General features: G+C 46.2%; 1 protein-coding gene across 3 annotated transcripts in view; it reads left to right on the top strand.

Moving 5' to 3' along the window:
- Nucleotides 1-21088, top strand: part of LOC106732388 (uncharacterized) — a 137409-nt gene that overhangs the window by 102066 nt on the left and 14255 nt on the right. For all 3 annotated transcript variants that reach the window (XM_025187467.2, XM_075900291.1, XM_075900289.1), the window contains 5 exons: nucleotides 1004-1104; nucleotides 8500-8615; nucleotides 13982-14191; nucleotides 14518-14661; nucleotides 16296-16453. In XM_025187467.2, coding sequence (XP_025043252.1) covers nucleotides 1004-1104; nucleotides 8500-8615; nucleotides 13982-14191; nucleotides 14518-14661; nucleotides 16296-16453 — 729 coding nt within the window. The remainder of the gene's footprint in view (nucleotides 1-1003; nucleotides 1105-8499; nucleotides 8616-13981; nucleotides 14192-14517; nucleotides 14662-16295; nucleotides 16454-21088) is intronic.

Here is a 21088-nt window from a genome sequence, read left to right as displayed (position 1 = left end):
CTGTCTAGGAAAGAATACTGCAGAAAGGGATTTAGAGGTTATAGTGGACCACAAACTAAATATTAGTCAACAGTGTGACACTGTTCCAAAAAAAAAAAGCAAACATGATTCTTGGGTGCATTAACAGGAGTGTTGTGAGCAAGATACAAAAAGTAATTCTTTCCCTCTACAATGCAGTGATCAGGCCTCAACTGGAGTATTGTCCAGTTCTGGGGACCACATTTCAGGAAATATGTGAAGAAACTGGAGGTTCAGAAAAGAGCAACAAAAATGTTTCAGAATCTAGAAAACATGATGTATGAGGGAAGACTGAAAGAACTGAGTTTAGTTTTGAAAAGAGAAGACTGAGAGAAGGGGCATGATAGCAGCTTTCAAGTATCTAAAAGGAGGAAGGAGATAATAGGACAAAAAGCAATGATCTTAAAATGCAGCAAGGGAGGTTTAGGTTGGACATTAGGAGAAACTTCCTAAGTGTGAAGGTGGTTAAGCACTGGAATAAATTGTCTAGGGAGGTTGTGAAATCTCCATCACTGGAGATATTTAAGAGCATGTTAGACAGACATCCATCAGGGGTGATCTAAACGGAGACTAGTCCTGCTGTGAGGGCAGGGGACTGGACTTGATGACCTCTCAAGGTCCCTTCCAGTTCTTGTATTTTATGCAGTTGTAATTTTTACTAAAGTAGTAATGTCACTGCTGTTATATCAGCTGTTTGCTGTACCTACCCCTTTTATGTAAAGTCTTTCACTACAGGAGTGTTCTGTGTATTGCAAAGAGCTATTAGTCAAATTCAGATCTCGATTTCACTTCTGATTTTGAACCCCTTTCAAAATTCAGGGGCTGTTTGGGTGGTTTGGATAGATGGATACCAATACTAGTACCAGGACAAATGTTTGACTGGAAACCCTGCCCTAGGATCCATTAAATAAATGTCTGCCATTTACCTTATATACCTTTCTTATATACCTTAGTTCTCTAACCTATGTGTGATTCTATCTTGCAGGCCTGGGTGACTTCTGTGTTGCAAAAACCTGTTTGGATTTTATCGTTGGGTGCTTTGCAAAGTGAGGTGGAGAAATCGAGCAGAAAAAATCGACGTATTTTGTAAGACAACCTCACTGATTTTGTAAACATGTGGGTTAAACAGAATACACATTCAATGGGATTTTTAAAACACTTTTCACTCAAAGGCCAGCTCCTATGTTGACATAAATTGTCATAACTCCATTGACTTAAATGAAACTATGCCAGTTTACACCACCTGAGGATTTGCAGGAAGGTTTGCAAAGTCCTATAGGTTGCTGACCCCCACTGACTTTCAGTGGGGCTATGTCTAGACTATGGGGAATTTGCATATCTTCTTCCAATTTCACTTTCGAAAGTGAAAGTAGTCTAGACACTTTTTTTTTCAGCAACCCCCTCCCTGTTTTTGAAAAGCTGTGTAAATCTCATTTTTTGCCGAAAAAACCACGTCTTGACAACTTTCACTTTCGAAAGTGAGATCGGAAGAAGATATGCAAATTCCTTGTAAGAATTTGAAAATTTCTCTTTCAAATCTTCCCTGTAGTCTAGACAAGCCCTGGGAGTTGGTTGCCTAAAAGCCATTTGTGCCTTTGGAAATCACCCTCCAGCCTGAAATTTTTACTGACTCTCTTTTGAAGTGGTTTTCTGCACATGTTCTATATGAGCTGTGTTCCTCCCTTCATCCATAGAGTAGGCTCAGCAGTGGCAGCTGCAGGGACCACATCTAGGTGTGAGAGATAATGTAGTTCCCATGATAATTCAGGGCTGGGCACCTTCCTTTTACACAGAGGCCCATTACAATTGCCATCCCTGTGCTAAGGGACCATGGCTTTATTGGGGACCATACTTCTGCCCTGCTTTCCTCTCCTTATACTGCTCTCTGTCTGAAATGTGGGGCATTCTTTCTGGGGCAACACAACTCTAGACAGCTTGGTGCATACTCTTTTTTCTCTCTGCTGAAGCTACCAGGAATGGCTGTTTGCAAGGAGATATTTTTGTGATGTGGATCAGTGTGCACGGCTGATAGCCACCACCATTGGAAATAAGCTTCACAATTTGGAAAATGCTTCTAGTCTTGATCTTGGGTCTTTGCCTACTCATTTGTGTGAAGAGTACTTAGCCATCACAACTTTCATATTGATCTTGTGTCTTGGTTAAGGTCTGCTTACTGAATCACAAAATGTATATGGAGTTTTGTGCCTACAGAGTGATTTGGAGGCTAAGGGCCAAGCTAGAAGAAGCTGCAAATCTGTGTCTAGGCTGACAGAATTAAAAAGATAAGGGGTAAAGGAACATTCTTCTTCGAGTGGTCCCCATGGGTGCTCCACTGTAGGTGTGGGGCCCCGTCCCGGCACCGCAGTCCAGAGATTTTGAACAGCCATAGTCAGCTGGATCGCTCAGGCACGTTGTGATCTCATGGCATTCGCGCCTTTTGTCTCGTGCGCGATCTGGCTCACGCCGGTTTCTTTCAACCGCCTCGGGTCGCAAACAGAGCTTCCCTCATCTCCGCTTCTCGCTTCCTCGGAGAACTAAAATAGTTGTTAGATAGTGTTAGGATTGTTGTTGTGTTAAATTAGTAGTGGTAGGCGTAGTCTAGTTCTAGTTTTACCAAAAAACCCCATTTTTTTACTTGTTATATATTGTTCTCAGTTATCGTTAAACGGTTTAAAAAACAAAACAAAAAACAAACAAAAACAGAAGACAAGAGAAAAGAATGCCAGGTTCACCCAGGTTCAGAGATCAAGAAATATGATCTCTGTCGAGACGTGATGCCGGCCTCGGACGGGCATTCATCTTGTATCAAGTGCCTGGGTGAGGGCCATGTCCCTCCAAAGTGTACTCATTGCACTAAACTTTCGGCCAGAGCGTGGCGCAATAGGGAGATGCGCCTGCGTATGTTTCTGTTTGACAAGGCGCTTCAGCCTGCAAAGACAGTGTCTCTCTCGCCACCTCCTCAAAAGCGGAGGGTGTGCTCCCCTGGGGAAGTCCCCAAGAGGAAGAAAACAGTGTCTCCAGCACTTTCACTGCTGCCAGCCCTGAGTAGCAAGATAAGCTTGGGAACCAAACCTGGCACGTCCAGCTCCTATTCAGGAGCTTTTTCTAAACAGAAGAAAATGGCAGACATGGAACAGCCAGCACCAAGCGTGACTGCACCAGAGACTGCAGTATCTCTGCACAAACCGCTGGCACCGAGACCATCGGCACCTTCAACCTCGGCACCAAAGCCGTCCGTACCAACACCCCCAGCACCGAAGCCATCAGTGCCGCAAACACCAGCACCAGAGCCGAATCAATTGTTGCCGTAGCCTGACCTGGCACCTACAGCAATTGTACATAGGAAGGCTTCAGCCAAATCGAACAGACCCAGAAGCTTTACCTCAACGTCACCTTCTCCGACATTCTCCCCGGCACTGTCACCCTCTCCTCCGGCACCGAGGTTGCCAGAGCCACAGTGCTACTATATGCACCACGAGTGCTATGGACAGAGTGAGCAAGGCAGGTTGCCATATAGATCAGCACCGTACACAGAGTACCGCCATCACTGTAGGCAAATATTGGTGTCGCCACCCAGTTCTTTGAGGAGTTCACGGTACTATTCTCGGTCACCGGAATATGATAGGCATTATATTTGCTCCTACAGGCACTCTCCACCACATCGATATTATCACATGGACCATACGGCTCACTATCACCATTCTAGGAGAGCCACTCCCTGTTATTACAGAGCATCCAGTCGAGCTTCAGTCCCATGATCCAACAGAGATGAGCAGATCGCCCCTCCACCACCCTCAAATTCTCCACCTTCCATGCACTAGGCCTAATGATAAACGAGCAGAAGCCCACAACTACCCCTTCACAAATTCTGGATTTCATAGGCGCTGTCAAGGCTCCTTCCCCACTCTGGCACAATGAATGCAGTAGTGGGGGCACGCAAAAGTACCCCAAAACCTTATCTTTCCAGGCTTTAGTATAAAACTTCCACCCAAAATCTTAAAAACCTAGATTTGGGGGACAAAAATCTGCTGCCATTACCCAAGTAATGGTAAGAAAACCAGGGAAGAGATCACTTGGGAAATCTCAGCCCTAAAGTAAAACCAGGTCACACAAAAATTACCCAATACCAGGTTAATAAAAAAGAAAACTTTTATTATCACAATACTCCTGTTACAAGCATAGTTCAATTGGCTAGATGATAAGAGCCACCAATGAATAAACTCATGGGGAATTTTCTCATGGGGAACAAAACTTAGTTATAAAAGAGAGGAAAACCATTTTTAAATGCACAGACATCAGATTCCCATTCCCAAACCATAAAACAATAAAATGGATTTATCTAAACTTTACCCTACTTACAGATAGTGAAGAGTCTTTTCTTAGAGAGAGACTTTTTGTCTGTCCTTCTCAGTATCTGGAGAGAAACTGCTCAGGGACAAAGGAGGGAAACCCAAAAATTCCTGTGTCCCAGTTTCAAATTCCCCCTCACCTTCATTTCTATTGGCTGCCTGCTACTTGGCTAGGTACAGTTAGTTAACCCCTTAGTCCCCAGGCTGCTGGCTAATCCTCATGATCATGACAGGCACACACATCGATTTGGTATCAGCGTGCACGCGTATTTATCAACACAAAGTTTCCAGGCTATTCAGGATCTCATAACCATATTCGATACCAGCCCTACTGTTACAGTACTTATCTCTCTCCAGTTAATGGGACACATGGCGTCCACGACCTATGTGGTACGTCACGCCAGGTTACATCTCCATTGCCTTCAACACTGGCTGGCATCAGTATACATCCCCACGAAGCATTAGATCACCAGCCTGGTTTTTCCTACTCTCAGGGTGTGAGCTTCCCTCCACTGGTGGACCAACCCGTACAACCTTTTGGCTGGAGTTCCCTTCCACCAACCCCTCCCTACCATCCACATCACTACAGATGCATCTTTGATCAGTTGGGGGGCACACCTCAATTACATGCATGTGCAGGGCAAGTGGACACGAGCAGAAGCATCCCTCCACATCAACTTGCTAGAGCTCAGAGTAGTTTTCAATACCTGCAAGCATTTTCAACAGCATATCTGTGGCAAGACTGTGAACATACTTACCAACAACATCGCCACTATGTACTATGTCAATCGGCAAGGTGGAGCACACTCTCTGTCTCTTTGTACAGAAGCTGTCTGTCTCTGGAATTGGTGCACTCGAAACGACATAACCTTAATTGCATCATACTTACCCGGCACGAACAACCTCACAGCAGACTCCTTCAGCAGACATTTTGTGCCCAACAACGAATGGGAGATTGGTACAGACGTATTGCACCATACATTCCGCCGTTGGGGATTTCCATGCATAGATCTGTTCACCATGAGTGAGAATGTGAAATGTGTGTGCTTTTGCTCCACAGCGGGTATAGGTCAGAGATCCCTGGGGGACACCGTCCTTCGATACTGGGGAGGCCCCCTTCCTTATGCATTTCCTCCCATCGTCCTTATACCAAGGGTGCTGACAAAAATCAGGATGGATGAAGCCATAATGATTCTCATAGCCCCGGCCTGGGCACGGCAGTCTTGGTTCCCGTTCCTGCACAGAATGTCTCTCCAGAGCCCGTATACCTTACCGAATCTGCCAGACCTATTGACGCAGGACCAAGGGTGCCTCATCCACCGACAGCCACATGCCCTGCATCTTCAAATGCCACTTTCATGAGACACTATGCAATTTTAGACGAATTAACCAAGGACTCCTCAGTGGCTACAGCAGTACTGTCAGCTCTACATCAACTCTGATTACGGCGTGCGTACTTGAATCTATATGACTACTGCTCTGCAGTCACATACAGTAGAGCATCCACGGAGACCACTCGAAGAAGAAGTTGTTACTCACTTTGGTGCAGTAACGATGGTTCTTCGAGATGTATCTCCGTGGGTGCTCCGCTACCCACCTGCCTCCTCACTCCGTAATCTGCTCTTTCTAGTCTTTTTCAGATGGAGTGGTCAAGAGGAACTGGCAGGAGCCAGATCACACACAAGACAAAAGGCGCAAATGCTGTGAGATTGCAACGCACATGTGCGATCCGGCTGACTAAAGCTGTTCAAAATCTCCGGACTGTGGTGCCGGAAAAGGGCCCTACACTTACAGTGGAGCACCCACAGGGATGTATCTCAAAGAACTATCGTTACTGCACCAAGATGAGTAACTTCTTTTTCTGGGGAAAATGTGCTTAGAAAGTCATTGGGGAAGAAGTAAAATAGCCTGGACACTGAAATAAGAAGAAAGAAGACTGAGGGTATGTCTACACTACAAAGTTAATTCGAACTAACGAACGTTAGTTCGAATTAACTTTGATAGGCGCTACACAGGCAAACCGCTAGTTCGAACTTAATTCGAACTAGCGGAGCACTTAATTTGAACTAGGTAAACCTCATTCTACGAGGACTAACGCCTAGTTCGAATTAAGTAGTTCGAATTAAGGGCTGTGTAGCCACTTAATTCGAACTAGTGGGAGGCTAGCCCTCCCCAGCTTTCCCTGGTGGCCACTCTGGCCAACACCAGGGAAAGTCGCCTGCCCCACTCCCGGCCCCGGAGCCCTTAAAGGGGCACGGTCTGGCTATGTTGCCTGTGCCAGGTGCAAGCCTGCCAACACCCAGCCAGTAGACCCTGCACCTGGCACGGCACGAACCAGCCACCCGCTGCCACCCAGCCCTCCGCCTCTTCCCGGGACCAGGCTGGCGACTCCCGGGAGCCTGCCCAGGTCTGCAAGAGGCGGGCACCCACCAGGTCTAGTGCGGAGATCGTGGACCTCATCCACGACCTCCGCACTAGGCACAGGAAAGTGGCCGTCTAGGGCAGGAGAGCTGCCAGCCAGGCCACCGAGGAGCAGGTTTGCATGAAAATCAGGGTGGTCTAGTGAGACCCCCGACCCTGAGCCCTGAGCTTAGAATGGCCGTACTGGGTCAGTCCAAAGGTCCATCTAGCCCAGTAGCCTGTCTGCCGACAGCGGCCAACACTAGGGACCCTGGAGGGGATGGACCGAAACAATGACCAAGCCATTTGTCTCGTGCCATCCATCTCCAGCCTTTCACAAACAGAGGCCAGGGACACCATTTCTACCCCCTGGCTAATAGCACTCCCTGGACCCAACCTCCATGACTTTATCTAACTTCTCTTTAAACTCTGTTCTAGTTCTAGCCTTCACAGCCTCCTGCAGCAAGGAGTTCCACTGGTTGACTATTTGCTTTGTGACGAAGAACTTTCTGTTATTAGATTGAAGCCTGCTACCCATTCATTTCATTTGGTGTCCTCTAGTCCTTCTATTATGGGAACTAATGAAGAACTTTTCTTTATGCACCCTCTCCACACCATTCATGCTTTTATAGACCTCTATCATATCCCCCCTCAGTCTCCTCTTTTCTAAGCCGAGAAGTCCCAGTCTCTTTATCCTCTCTTCATATGGGACCTGTTCCAAACCCCTGATCATTTTAGTTGCCCTCCCCTCTCCCACCCTCTCTCTTTCCCTCTTCCACCTCCTTTTCCCAGTCTCCCCGAGTTTTGTTCAATAAAGAGAGTTTCTATTTTTGAACACTCGTGTCCTTTATTTTGTACATCAGGAAGGGGGGCTAGGGAGGGGTAAGTGGAAGGAGGTGAGGGAGGAATGGGGTACGAGCCCCCAGTGGGGAGGACTGGGGTGGCTCTGTGGGCTCCTCGGGGTGGAAGCTCTCCTGCAGCCCCCCGATTGACACCACTCCCCCCTGGATGGCAGCCTGCAGCAAGTGCAGCCGGGCTGATGGCCGAGTCCTGTGATATGCCGAGTGTGGGCATTCAGGGCACTCCAAGCCAGGACTGCTTTGCTGTCCCTCATCAAGTTAAACAAGCGAGCGGGGAACCCCTGAGAACTGTCTGTCCGGGATGGGGGTCGGGTCCCTTTAAGCACAGCCCTCGACTAGCCTGAGACAGCAGCTCCACGCTCTAAGTCCTAATCTGATGCCCTGCCGGCACTGCTTCCGGCCATCCTTAACCTCGGTTCAGGGTCCACTCAATGTGGACATGCTAGTTCGAATTAGCAAAACGCTAATTCGAACTAGTTTTTAGGTCTAGATGCACTAGTTCGAAGTAGCTTAGTTCGAATTAATTAATTCGAATTAAGTTAGTTCGAATTAGTGCTGTAGTGAAGACATACCCTGAGTGAATATCACCCAGGAGAGAAAAATGGAAGGATAAAAAGGCCTATAGAGGACACCCAGGTTTGAGGCAGGACTCTAAATTCTGCGTGTGAGTGCATAAAAATAGACATTTGGGTCCTGCTTCCTGCTTGGAACACTCAAATGCCAGACTGAAAATTTAGCTTGCATTGATTTGTTATGAGACATTTCATGAGGTTTTGTATAACTGTAGTATTTCTGAAACCATTTACTTTCGTAGAGTCTCTTCATCTGATGTGATGTTTAACATCCAGTACTGTGTGCTTTTGATTGTTCAGGGTAAGCCCTCCCAAGAATACTGCTCTAGACAGTTGTGATCAGCTGAATGCAAATGGGAGCTTGAACCTCATTAACTGTTCTTCTCTGGCTTTTTGGGTTTGTGAAAGAAAAGAAGGTAAGAGAGAATTCAGTGGGATAACCATTTGGGAGGTGTACATCTTGTCCTTCCAAGACAAAAGGCCCTGGCTGAACTCTGATTGTTGCCATACCATATATTTTGTAGGTTCACTTTTGTGTATGCAAATATATAGGGCCTCATTCTGCCATTTACAAAGATTGAACTGCTCACAGAGTAGGCACTTGGCACTGTCAGTAAAGGTGACAGAATAGGGCTAAGAGTGAAATTCTCTGATCAGTTTATCCATAGGGTATAAGACATGTCTGTAGCCATAGCCAGCTAGTGCTATGAAGTGCAAAGCCTTTACAAACTAAGCAGTGTTAGTCTGGGTTAGTTCTGAGGATGGGAAATCTCATTATAACAACAAAACCAAAAGTTGAGGACATGGAGTTTGTGACTCAGTATATACAGCCTTCTCTTAAACAGCCAGAATGCGTGTTTTTTGCTGTGCCCTGATACATATTGCACTGCCACCAGAGGCTCCGTAGGAAGCAGTGTTTTGCAGCAAACCAGTTCTTTCTAGGGCTCCCTCTCAGTGATGGTAGAGAAGGAGAATTATACTATTGTCTTTTTCTGGGTGCAGGAAGCTAACTCCTTCCTCCCTAGTGCAATGAGACAACTTTCCAGAGCACTCAAAGCTAAGTCCTGGGTAGCCCTAACTGAAACCACTAAACAGTGCGGGTGAATATCCTTGCTTCCACATGTGACTGTGTGAGCCTTGTCACAATTAGAATTGATAACATTGGTTTGGCAACTGAACTGAAAAATCATATTCAGATAATTTTGAACTGTAACTAAGTTTGGTTTATTTTGTTTACTGAACGGAAAAATTAAAAACAATCCTGTGGGTCAACCACAACATATCAACCATCAGTTTGAATCAACCTTTTCCAAGCAGTGTCAAAACAGTTCTGAAAATATTGAATTTTTTTTTGCCATTTTTCAGCTGAAATGATTCACCAAATTCAACTTAAATTTGGAAATGTATTTCAGTGCTCTAAAAATGTGTTTTCTTTAGTTAATTTCTTATTTGCCAAAAAAAAAAGTCTCCCAGTTCTAATCACAATCTAACACTAAGTTGGTACCAAAGCTACTACTAAGTGATATTAGACTTCTGAAGGTACCTTGAACTCCATCTGGGTCAGACTCTTAGACAACTCTTCTTATTCAGCATTGTCAAGCAGCATCTGATTTGCAGCTCTTATCATCCACCACACAAAAAACAGAAAAGTAAAGATTATGTTGTGATAATTTTATATTTTAGGGCTGTTTCTTACAGAAAAGCCTCTCAACTTGAAGTGTTGGATTCAAGGAAATGTCAGACTTGCTTAAGTCAGTGCCCTGACTCCCTTGATTTTTCAGATTGTGCCACGTTTAAATGAGAATGCTGAGCCTGGAGCAAACAAGAAGTTAATGCCATCCGTTTATATTAAATTTAATAGTCTCACATGTGATTTATTCACCAAAAGGAGAAACATGACAGCAGTCTAGGAAAATTTAATGCATCTAGTCCTATGAACAGATTAGATTGTGAGCTAGACAGATAAGGTTTTTCTTTCTGTCTTTTGCTATGTCTAAACTGCAGGCTTCTTTCGGAAGAAGAATTTCCAGAAGAGATCTTCCAAAAAAACTTCTTCCGAAAGATCACGTCCACACTGCCAAAGCGCATCGAAAAAGCGATCTGCTTTTTGGAAAGATAGCATCCACACTGAATGGACACTATCTCACATTTAAGCTGTGATTACTATGGATGGAGAGGCCACCAGGGCACCTGTGCTTTTTCCTCTTCCATTTTCTTCCGAAAGTGCTCCCTCTTCCCCATCCACACACACCTTTTTCCGAAAGAGCTCTTTTGGAAAAAGGCTTCTTCCTCATAGAAAGAGGATTACTAATGCCGGGAAACCCCTTTTGTTCTTTCTATTTTCTTTCAAAAAATGTGATTGCAGTGTGGACATAATTGAAGTTTTTTCGGAAAAATGGCTGTTTTTTCAAAAAAAACTTTGCAGTGTAGACATACTCTCTCTTTTGGGGAATCACAAAAGACAGCAGGTGTGGCTGATTTTGAAAATGATTTGCAGTGATTGGTTGGCATCTAGCAAATGAGCTGCATCTAATTATAAAATATCATTTCAAAGAGTTATGCTTTGCATTGCTACTCTGGCTTCCCCAGCAGATCTTGAAGGATGTAAACTCAAAACAGAGTCCTACAAAACATGGAAACTAGATCAAATTACCAAGGATGAATATAAACACATAACACAGGAATGTAGGGGCAAAATTAAAAAGGGCAAGGGACAAAACAAGTTCAAACTAGCAAGAGACATAAAGGGTAACAAGAAAACATTCCACAAATAGATTAGAAGCGAGAGGAAGACCAAGGACAGGGTAGGCCTGTTACTCAATGAAGAGAGGAATAACCGTTATGTGGAAATGCCAGATGCTTAATGATTTCTTTGTTTCAATTTTGACTAAGAGGTTTGATGGTGATTGGATGCCTAACAGTGAATGCCAAAAATAGGGAAAGAATAAGTTTAAAAATTACTTAGATGAGTTAGATGTCTCCATGTCACCAGGGCCTGATTAAATGCAAATACTCAAGGAGCTGATTGAGGAGATATTTGAGCCATTAGTTATTATCTTTGAAAAGTCATGGAAAAAGGCAGAGATTCCAGAAGACTGGAAAAGAGCAAATATAGTGCCCATCTATAAAAAGGAAAATAAGGACAACCCAGGAAACTACAGACCAGTAGGGATGTCAACGAGTAATCGATTAGACAATTAACTTATCAGTTAATCTGTTGACTGCTTGACAGATTAAGGAAGCAGGAGCCAGTGCTGGGGGCAGTCGGCTTAAAAGCCAGTTCCCCCAAGCACTGGCTCTGCGATGCCGCCTGCTCCTCCCTCTCCCCCCCAATCAGAGGCAATTCGGGGCGGGAGCAGGAGAGGCTGCTGCAAAGCAGTCCCTGTCCACAGGGGTCCAAGCTCTGGGAGATGCGGCGTAGCCTCTGTCCGCGGGGAGCAGCGTAGAGTGGCAAGTGGGAGAAGGTCGGCGCGTGAAGCTGGTTCTGCGTAAAGAGATTTAGGGGACATAGTGGACCATAAGATAAATATGAGTGAGCAGTGTAAAACTGTTGCAAAAAAAAGCAAACATTATTCTGGAATGTATTGTCAGGTGTGTTGTAAGTGTAAACCTAAGGTTTTGAGAGCAGTGAGAAAGGGAGAATGAAGTCTGTTCTACAGCCTTAGCTTTCATTCTTTTCCATATGTTTATATTATCATTAAGATATTTGTTACAAAAGAACAGAGGAATGAGCACAGGAATTGGTGTCAAACAGTACTCTATGCCTCTTGTTTGAATCTCCTAGACTTAGTAACCAAAAGTTTGAATCCCAGCAAATTTAACTCAGCTCTTTATCCTTTCCAGGTAAGTAAATGGAGATTCTTACTTTGGTCAAGGGTCAGACTCCAGAAAATAAATAACAATAGTCTAATATATAAAGGAGAATGTTTGTATGTTTGTGCTCTAATAACTTGGACGCTATAAAACCTACTGCAACCAAACTTTCCATGGGATAACCTTTCCTCCAGGAGAAGGTTTTAAGGTACTGTGGGAGGGAAGAGATGAGAGTCCGACGCCTCTCCCCAGGGCTGCACAGAGCTTGGCAGTGCGGAGAGAAGCGGCTTCCCCGCCATTGCTGGAAGCATTTGGAGGCCCCTTTTCAATACTGAGATTGGCTCAGCACCCGGAGGCCGACCAATGAATGGGTGGGTTGCTGTCAGGGTTCGCTCTAGGTGGAGGGGATGGGGCTGGTGTTACTGCTCAGCTGCCACTTTGAAAAAATGTCTGGAAGGAGGTGCATCGGGGACTTGGAGGTGAGAGTGGGGATGGGGGAGGAAATGAATGGGGGAGGCTGGACTGTTAGGAGCGAGTGGGGGGCAGGGGAGAATTGGGGGGGCTGGATCGTTGGGGGGTGTGCTGGTTCGATGGGGCTGGACCAGTGGGAGCAAGTGGGGGGAGGGCAGGATTGGGGGGGCTAGACCATTGGGGGGCATGTACGGGGGAGGGCATGATTGGGGGGCTGGATCTTTGGGGGCGAGCTGGTCTGGGGGGGCTGGACTGTTGGGAGCTAGTGGGGGGAGGGCAGAATTGTTGGGGGATGAAGGAAGTGGGGCTGGACAATCCTGCAGGGAGTGAGTGAGAAATGAAGCCTATGCCGGGGGGGGGGTCTCTTTTGAGGGGCACTGGCCCAAGGGGCAGCCTGGATGATGCTGAGTGGGTGAGAAATTAATCCAAGGCAGGGGGGGGAACCCTCAAATCTGGGCACTGGTCCTGGGTTTGATACTGGATGATCCTGGGGGTGGTGAGAGATGCAGTTCATGGGAGGTGCAGCTGGTCAAGGGGGTAGTGCTGGAGAAGGGACTATAGAGGTGCCAGCAGGCTCAGGTAGTTGACTCAGTTTCATCAAAAAAGATGGGAGAAGAGTTTGAGGTGTCACCTTGAAATCTCTCAGATTCAGTAGGGCCAGCTCCATTGATTGAGGCATCCTTATACTCAGCTCTTGGATGAGAATTTGCAGACCCAGCATGCCTATCCCCTACTTCCCTACCAAAAAAAGTTAGCTTCTGCAAGGATAATTAGCAAAAATACCATCTGATAGGAAGTAAAACATTGCACTATTGAAGAGAGGCCTCCATATGCTTCCAGCAATGGTGGGGAAACAAGCCATGGTGATTTGGGGGCTCTCCCTTCCACTGTGCTTTTAATGGCTCCAAGACTCAAGACATGGGAAGAAAACAGAGACATAGTTTCTGTTGTGACTTTTGTATCTAAGTTTGCCAAATCAAATAGCTCTGATTCTCAACATTGCAATGCCTCTTTTTTGAGTCAGAGATTTTGCTTTATGCGGCAGTAGAAAAGCATGGGGGTCTGCCATAATGGCCAGATGTCAGGCACTGGCAGCTGCGGTGTGGCTGGAGGCTGTCAGGACCAGCTTCTGTTTTTTTAAATTTTGTTCCTCCAGTTTCCTAGGCAACGCTGGGTAAGTCCAGCTAATGATAATAAAAAGATTTGCGGGTCTGTTCAAAAGTCATTCTTATTTAGCTTGGGGTCTTCCTGTTGACTACCTCTTGTTTACTGTGTGTCATTTTTTAGATCAGATCTTTAAAGCAAAAGTCCAGTATGCTATGCATACTGCTATGTATTGACATGAAGTGCTACACTTTCTGTTTGGAGAAAATGTGAGTGCTATTGGTTGCTGTTCCTCAGCACCCCCATTTTGCTCTGTAGAAGAAAGAGTAGTATAGGGATTGAATCTGTAAAATTCAAAGATAAAGTTGTGGATACTTTTCTAAAAATCTTCCAGGTGACAGCATGTTTTGGAAATACTCCAGAAGACTGCTCACTAAGCCGTTAGGGAGAGATACATATACCTCCTTGAAGTTTGCTATGTCAGCTTGTATTTTAAAAGCAGATTGCTCTGGAGTCACTTACTGGGGAAAGCATTACATACCAGTCACGGGTAAAGAACTGATCTTCAGCAAAAACAGACATGATGCTGTGTACCTGCGAAGTGGTAACTGTCTTCTTGTTAGTACTATATTAAGAAAAGGATAATGCAATAGCATTGTAAGTTTGTGCATGGAAAAGGAAATGAAGGCATTACTGGTTTCCTATTCAGTTATTGTTTGTTGTTTATTTTTCTGTATTCCTTGGAAGTTTGAAATTGAAATGAAAAAAATAAACCCCATAAAGCATGTGTTAGTATGAAGTTTAATATACTAAGAAAGGTATATTTTAAGATAATTTTGCATTTTGTCCTCAATTTTTTAAAATTTTTTTTAAGTTATTTAAATTTCAAGATATGCCTAAGTGTGGTGTATTCTTTTTAATTACTTTCAGCTTGCAGCAAAGGACATTATGGTGCCTATTGTCAAAAGAAATGCCCCAACTGTTTCAATTATGCTGTGTGTAATAAACTCACAGGGCTCTGTGATGGTGCAGTAACCTGTCAAGAAAGGAACAAAATAGAACTCTGTGAATACCGTAAGTACTGCAGCTGGGGAAAAATATGGCTTTTTTCCTACTGAAGTTGTACGTTTAGATGTACACATTCTATGAATGGGTCCTTTTGACATTGGGAGAGTCTGTTTGATAAGAGTTCATTTAGTAGTATCTAGGTATTTATGAATGATCCGTGTGTGGATGGGAAGGGAGAATGGTGCTCAGGTTTCTATTGATTTGAATTAGCTTTGGATCAGTCTCTTATTGCCTCTGACTCAAGAAAGCAATATCTACTTGGGAAAGTATGTAAGTAAGACTTAAAACGTGCTTAAAGTTAATGTTATGCATTTGTTTAGGAGCTTTTCTGAATAGTGGTGGACTTAAGCATGTGCCTAAGTGCTTTCTTCAGTCAATATTTTTCAGTAAATATTAACTGCCTAATTTTTGTAAAGCACCAAGAGACGGCAGCTCTGGGAACAAAATAAGTTATCAAAGGTGTACTGTGTGTTTCTTTAAATCATATTTGGCTTGATTGGACTGCATTATTGATATAATCCCAGGCTACGTCTAACACTGGCCCCTTTTTCGAAAGGGGCATGCTAATTTAAACTTCAGAATAGGGAAATCCGAGGGGATTTAAATATCCCCCGCGGGATTTAAATAAAGATGTCAAAGTAGGAATAAGAGATCCTCCGGAAAAGGGCTTTATTCCGGAGGATCGGGCCAGTCTAGACGCTTTTTTCCGGCTTTTCCCCAAGCTGGAAAAAAGCGGCGGACATCTTTATTTAAATCCTGCGGGGGATATTTAAATCCCCCTCGGATTTCCCTATTCCGAAGTTTAAAATTAGCATGCCCCTTTCGAAAAAGGGGCCAGTGTAGACGTAGCCCCAGTGTATGAAATCATACTGCTCTGAAATAATATATGAATGATTGTTAGGAGTAATGCCTTACTATAGAGAAGGTAGCAAAACAATTGTATGTAATTTTTCTCTGTGTTTTTTTAAGGTTTTATCCATTTGACATCATTTTATTTACATTCAGTACCCCTCTTTCCTTAGCTCTTGGAGACTCCACTATTGTTAATGAGGGTTTCACACAATAACAAGGAAGAGAAAAAAATTAGACATAGAACCATGTTATTGTAAAGCCACAAAATTTATCAGGGGTATTTAAAAGCAAGTGGAGCACCTGAAACAACTCAATTGATCTGTTAAGTTGATACTGTCTCTTCAAGGTCTGTGGATCTGGCTCTATCACAGGATTGGTAAAGGAGGAAAAATAATAGGGGTGGAGAAGTAATTTTTTCCTTGCCTGTTCCTTTTTACCTTTCAACTTTGCATGATTTCTCAGAGTGGAAAAATGTCTCCATAAATGAACATCGGCAATTGTTATACATATTTTTAGAGTCATCTACCAGCTAACAAGATGCAAAAGGGCAACTTTTAGTGGCCTGCTAATAAAACACGAAAGAACCTAAAGCACAACTAATGAGCTACTAAAATACACTTTGTCCTGTATTATTGTATGCTGCATACAACATAACGTATTATAGTTCTATAGGAAATCATGTGCAATATTATCATTAAGTTGCAAACAACTATATAGTATCTTTGCCTGGGTAATAGTGCATTGTGTGTGTTGCACTTTTAATTTGTGTGTCTACATGTTTCAAAAAGATCTTACAAGCAAATTCTGTTTTGCCTCTTGGAAATACTGGAGTGGAAATTGTTACTATATCCCTCCATATGGGGTTCTGAATAAGAGTGAAGCAGAGTTCATGTGCAGTCGGTTTCAAGGGGCACAACTGATAAAATTAAAGAACGTGGAAGAACAGGTCAGTCATACATGTATTGGATTTTTAATACTTAATGAAGAGATGCCGTTGAGGTTTTCACTAGTCTTTAAATGTGGATTGCTTTGCATTACATTGCATCTGAACTGTTGAAATATTTTTATCTCAGCATACTGGATTCCTTTTTTTCTTAAAAACACTGATTTGTTTTTCTCTTTTTATCATGAACAACATGCCAACATAATTCTCTCCCTTTCAGTAATTTATTTGTTTGCCAACATTGTCTTCCAGTTCTTTTTCACTTAAGGGAGTGCCCCAACCTATCATTCATTGATGCCAAGATTTCTGGGACTAGATTTGTTAGTTGTTTTGTAAACTGTCTTCCAGCTGGTTGGATACAGTGAAACAGAATAAAACCTGTACTTAAATTACAACAAATGGTCTGGTAGCACTTCATAGACTAACAAAATCTACATGTTTTGTTAGTCTGTAAAGTGCTACCAGACCATTTGTTGTTTTTTTCTGTAACAGACTAACTCGACTACTCCCTGAAGCTTCTGTACTTAAATTGCAAGCTTTTGGGGGCAGGAACCATCTTCTTGTTTTGTTTGGACAGTGCTATGATTGGGGCTTCTACATGAACATAAGAATGGCCATATTAGGTCAAACCAAAGGTCCATCTAGCCCAGCAGTCTCCAACTGCCGGGCCCCAGTGGCTTGGGGGCCTGGGCTGTGCTACACTTCTTTTGCTGTACCTGTTGGGAGAGGCATGTCCTGCCCCGCCTCTCAACCAATCAGTGCCAGGCAGGTATGGGGTCTCCTCCCAACCATGGAAGAGTTCTTCCCTATGTGGTGGGAGGGCCGCGTGTTGCTGCACCGCACGGCCCTTCTGCAATGCAAGGAAGCGCTCTTCTGTGGCCAAGAGGAGACCCTGTGCTGTGCAGCTCTCCTACCATGCAGCAAACCACTCTTCTGCAGCCAGTAGGAGACCCTTCCTCAGCTGGTTGGCTGAGAGGCAGGGCAGGACACACTTCTCCCAACAGCTGCAGCAGGAGAGGAGGCACTGGGCGGTGTTCCCCAGCCCTGGCCTCCAGAACCACAGCCATGTGGGCAGCATCCCAGGGCTAGGTGAGGGGGGCGGGGCTAGTGCTGAGAGGGGTCTGAAGGCTGAACTAGTAGTGGGGGGGGGATTGTGGGGATAAGCCTGGCCCTGGGGAGGACCTCTAGGGATGGGACTACTATTGGGAGGTGGTACTGGGGGCTCTGGTGCTGTGGGAGTTTCTAAGGGATGGGGGACTGGCACTGAGATTTTTGGGATGGGGGGCTGGCACTGAGGGGTTGGATGCAGGTGACTCTGGGGTCAGTGGCTGGCGCGTGGAGGAGTGGAGGGCTTTAGGGGTTAGGGCTGGCACTGGGGGTTGGGCTTTTGGTGGACTGGCAATATTTAATTTGCATGTTTGCATATTCATTGTTTGTATACTGATCTACAAAAAGTTTGTGAATGGGTTTGCTAGCTCTTGGTATCAAAAAGGTTGGGAACCACTTATGTAGCCCACTATCCTGTCTTCCAGTAGTGGCCAATGCCACCTGTCCCAGTGGAAATGAACAGAATAGGTAATCATCAACTGAGCCTTACCCTGTGACAAACAAAAGCTAGGGACACTGTTCATACCCACCCTGGCTAATAAGCAGGGCTCGACAAATAATGCAATCTACTCGCTTATAGCGAGTAGATTGCAACCTGGAAGAGCCCGTGGTTCGGCGAGCCCTGCTAATAAGCATTAATGGACCTATCCTCCATGAATGTATCTGGTTCTTTTTTTAACCTTGTTCAATTCCTGGTCTTCATGTTTTCATCAGATAAACATAATAATGTTGAACTAGAGCTAGAAGTCCTTATTCAGGTAGGGTACGTCTAAACTACATGGCTCCGTCGACGGAGCCATGTAGATTTGTTGTTTTGGCAAAGGCAAATGAAGCCCACGAGGAATAACGGGGCTGCCGACAAAGGGCTTTGATGTCGGCAGGGGAGCGTCCAGACTAGCGCGCTGAGTGGACAAACAGTTGATCAGCTGTTTGTCGGCTCAGTGCGGCAGCCATGTAAATTTCAATGAAGCCGCGATCATTTAAATCGCGACTTCATTTGCCTTTGCCTATGTGTCTAATCTACATGCCTCTGACGACAGAGGCATGTAGTCTAGACACAGCCGTCAAGTCCCACTTAATGTCAGGATCTCAAGCTTTAGCTATGTAGATCCTTTGCCAGGAGAGGTTATTTTTTCATATGGTTACAATTTCTTAACAACTGCATGATGAATTTTTGCAAAAGTTTGTTCCTGGAGAGAGAACCAAGTCAAAGAGAGCAGAAGAATCTGTGAAGTCCACTAGAAACCTCACCATGCATTTATTTTGCAATGGTTAAAAGATACTCGGGCTGGACACTGTAGGCAGAGAAGTTAGGGTATGTCTACACTACAGCGCTAATTCGAACTAACGCATCCAGACTAAAAAACTAGTTCAAATTAGTGTTTTGCTAATTTAAACTAGCATGTCCACACAGAGTGGATCCTGAACCGGGGTTAAGGATGGCCGGAAGCAGTGCCAGCAGGGCATCAGATGAGGACTTAGAGCAGTGGTCCCCAATGTTTTGGGGCTGCCGGGCGCCTGGGGGCGGGACTGCTCACGCGCTGCGCGTATGGGGGCGGGGCCGCTCACAGGCCACGTGACTGGGGGCGGGGCCAAGCATGCACCGCACGCCCAAGGTCAGAACCGGCATGTGCTGCGATCCCGGGCAGGGGCTGCCCAGGTTCCGCGCGGTGCCCCTGGGGCCAGGGCCGGGGCCAGGGCCTGGGCTGGTGCAGCGCCCCCGGGGGCGGGGCCAAGGCCGGCGCCAGGGCCGGCAAGGGCAAATGCGGGGGCCAGGGCCAGAGCCAGGGCACGGGCACGGGCACAGGCACGCACTGCGCACCCGGGGGCGGGGGTCAGGGTCGGCACCGGCACGCGCGGCGCACCCGGGGTTGGGGCCGGGGCCGGCCATGCGCCCGGGGCTGGCACCTGCCGCACTCCCGGGGGTGGGGCCAGCCCAGATTGCTCCGCGGGCGCATGTGAAGTGCCCGGTGGGTGCCATGGCGCCCGCGGGCCCCGGGTTGGGGACCACGGACTTAAAGCGTGGAGCTGCTGTCTCAGGCTAGCCGAGGGCTGTGCTTAAAGGGACCCGACCCCCACCCCGGACAGACAGTTCTTGCAAAGCAGTCCTGGCTTGGATTGCCCGGAATACCCACACTGGGCACATCACAGCACTCGGCCATCAGACTGGCTGCACTTGCCACAGGCTGCCATCTGGGGAGAGGGGCAATTGGGGGGCTGCAGGAGAGGCTCCACCCCCAGAAGCCCGCAGAGCCAGCCCAGTCCTTCCCATCAGGGGCTCGTACCCCATTCCTCCCTCACCTCCTTTCACTTACCCCTCCCTAGCCCCCCTTCCTGATGTACAAAATAAAGGAAAATTGTGTTCAAAAATAGAATCTCTCTTTATCGAACAAAACTGGGGGAGATTGGGAAAAGGAGGTGGGAGAGGGGAAGAGAGAGGGTGGGAGAGGGGAGGGCAACTACAATGATGAGGGGTTTGGAACAGGTCCCATATAAAGAGAGGCTAAACAGACTGGGACTTCTCGGCTTAGAAAAGAGGAGACCGAGGGGGGATATGATAGAGGTCTATAAAAGCATGAATGGTGTGGAGAGGGTGCATAAAGAAAAGTTCTTCATTAGTTCCCATAATAGAAGGACTAGAGGACACCAAATGAAATGAATGGGTAGCAGGCTTCAAACTAATAACAGAAAGTTCTTCGTCACAAAGCAAATAGTCAACCAGTGGAACTCCTTGCTGCAGGAGGCTGTGAAGGCTACAACTAGAACAGAGTTTAAAGAGAAGTTAGATAAAGTCATGGAGGTTGGGTCCAGGGAGTGCTATTAGCCAGGGGGTAGAAATGGTGTCCCTGGCCTCTGTTTGTGGAAGGCTGGAGATGGATGGCACGAGACAAATGGCTTGGTCATTGTTTCGGTCCATCCCCTCCAGGGTCCCTAGTGTTGGCCGCTGTTGGTAGACAGGCTACTGGGCTAGATGGACCTTTGGTCTGACCCAGTACGGCCATTGTAGGCTCAGGGTCGGGGGTCTCAGTGGACCACCTTGATTTTCATGCAAACCTGCTCCTGGGTGGCCAGGCTGGCAGCTCTCCTGCCCTAGACGGCCACTTTCCTGTGCCTAGTGCGGAGGTCGTGGATGAGGTCCACGATGTCCGCACTGGACCAGGCGGGTGCCCGCCTCTTGCGGTCCCGGGCAAGCTCCCGGGAGCTGCCAGCCTGGTCCCGGGAAGAGGGGGAGGGCTGGGGGGCATCGGGTGGCTGGCTCGAGCCGTGCCAGGTGCAGGGTCTGCTGGCTGGGTGCTGGCAGGCTTGCACCTGGCACGGGCACCATAGCCAGCCCGTGCCCCTTTAAGAGGTCCGGGGCCGGGAAGGGGGCAATAGAGTTTCCCTGGTGTTGGCCAGAGTGGCCACCAGGGAAAGCTGGGGAGGGCTAGCCTCCCCCTAGTTCGAATTAAGGAGCTACACACCCCTTAATTCGAACTAGTAAGTTCGAACTAGGCTTAGTGCTCGTGCAATGAGGTTTTCCTAGTTTGAACT

This window comes from Pelodiscus sinensis, chromosome 17 (assembly GCF_049634645.1).
Source record: "Pelodiscus sinensis isolate JC-2024 chromosome 17, ASM4963464v1, whole genome shotgun sequence".
In the NCBI taxonomy this organism is placed as follows: domain Eukaryota; kingdom Metazoa; phylum Chordata; order Testudines; family Trionychidae; genus Pelodiscus; species Pelodiscus sinensis.
This window is presented reverse-complemented; position numbering and strand designations above follow the sequence as displayed.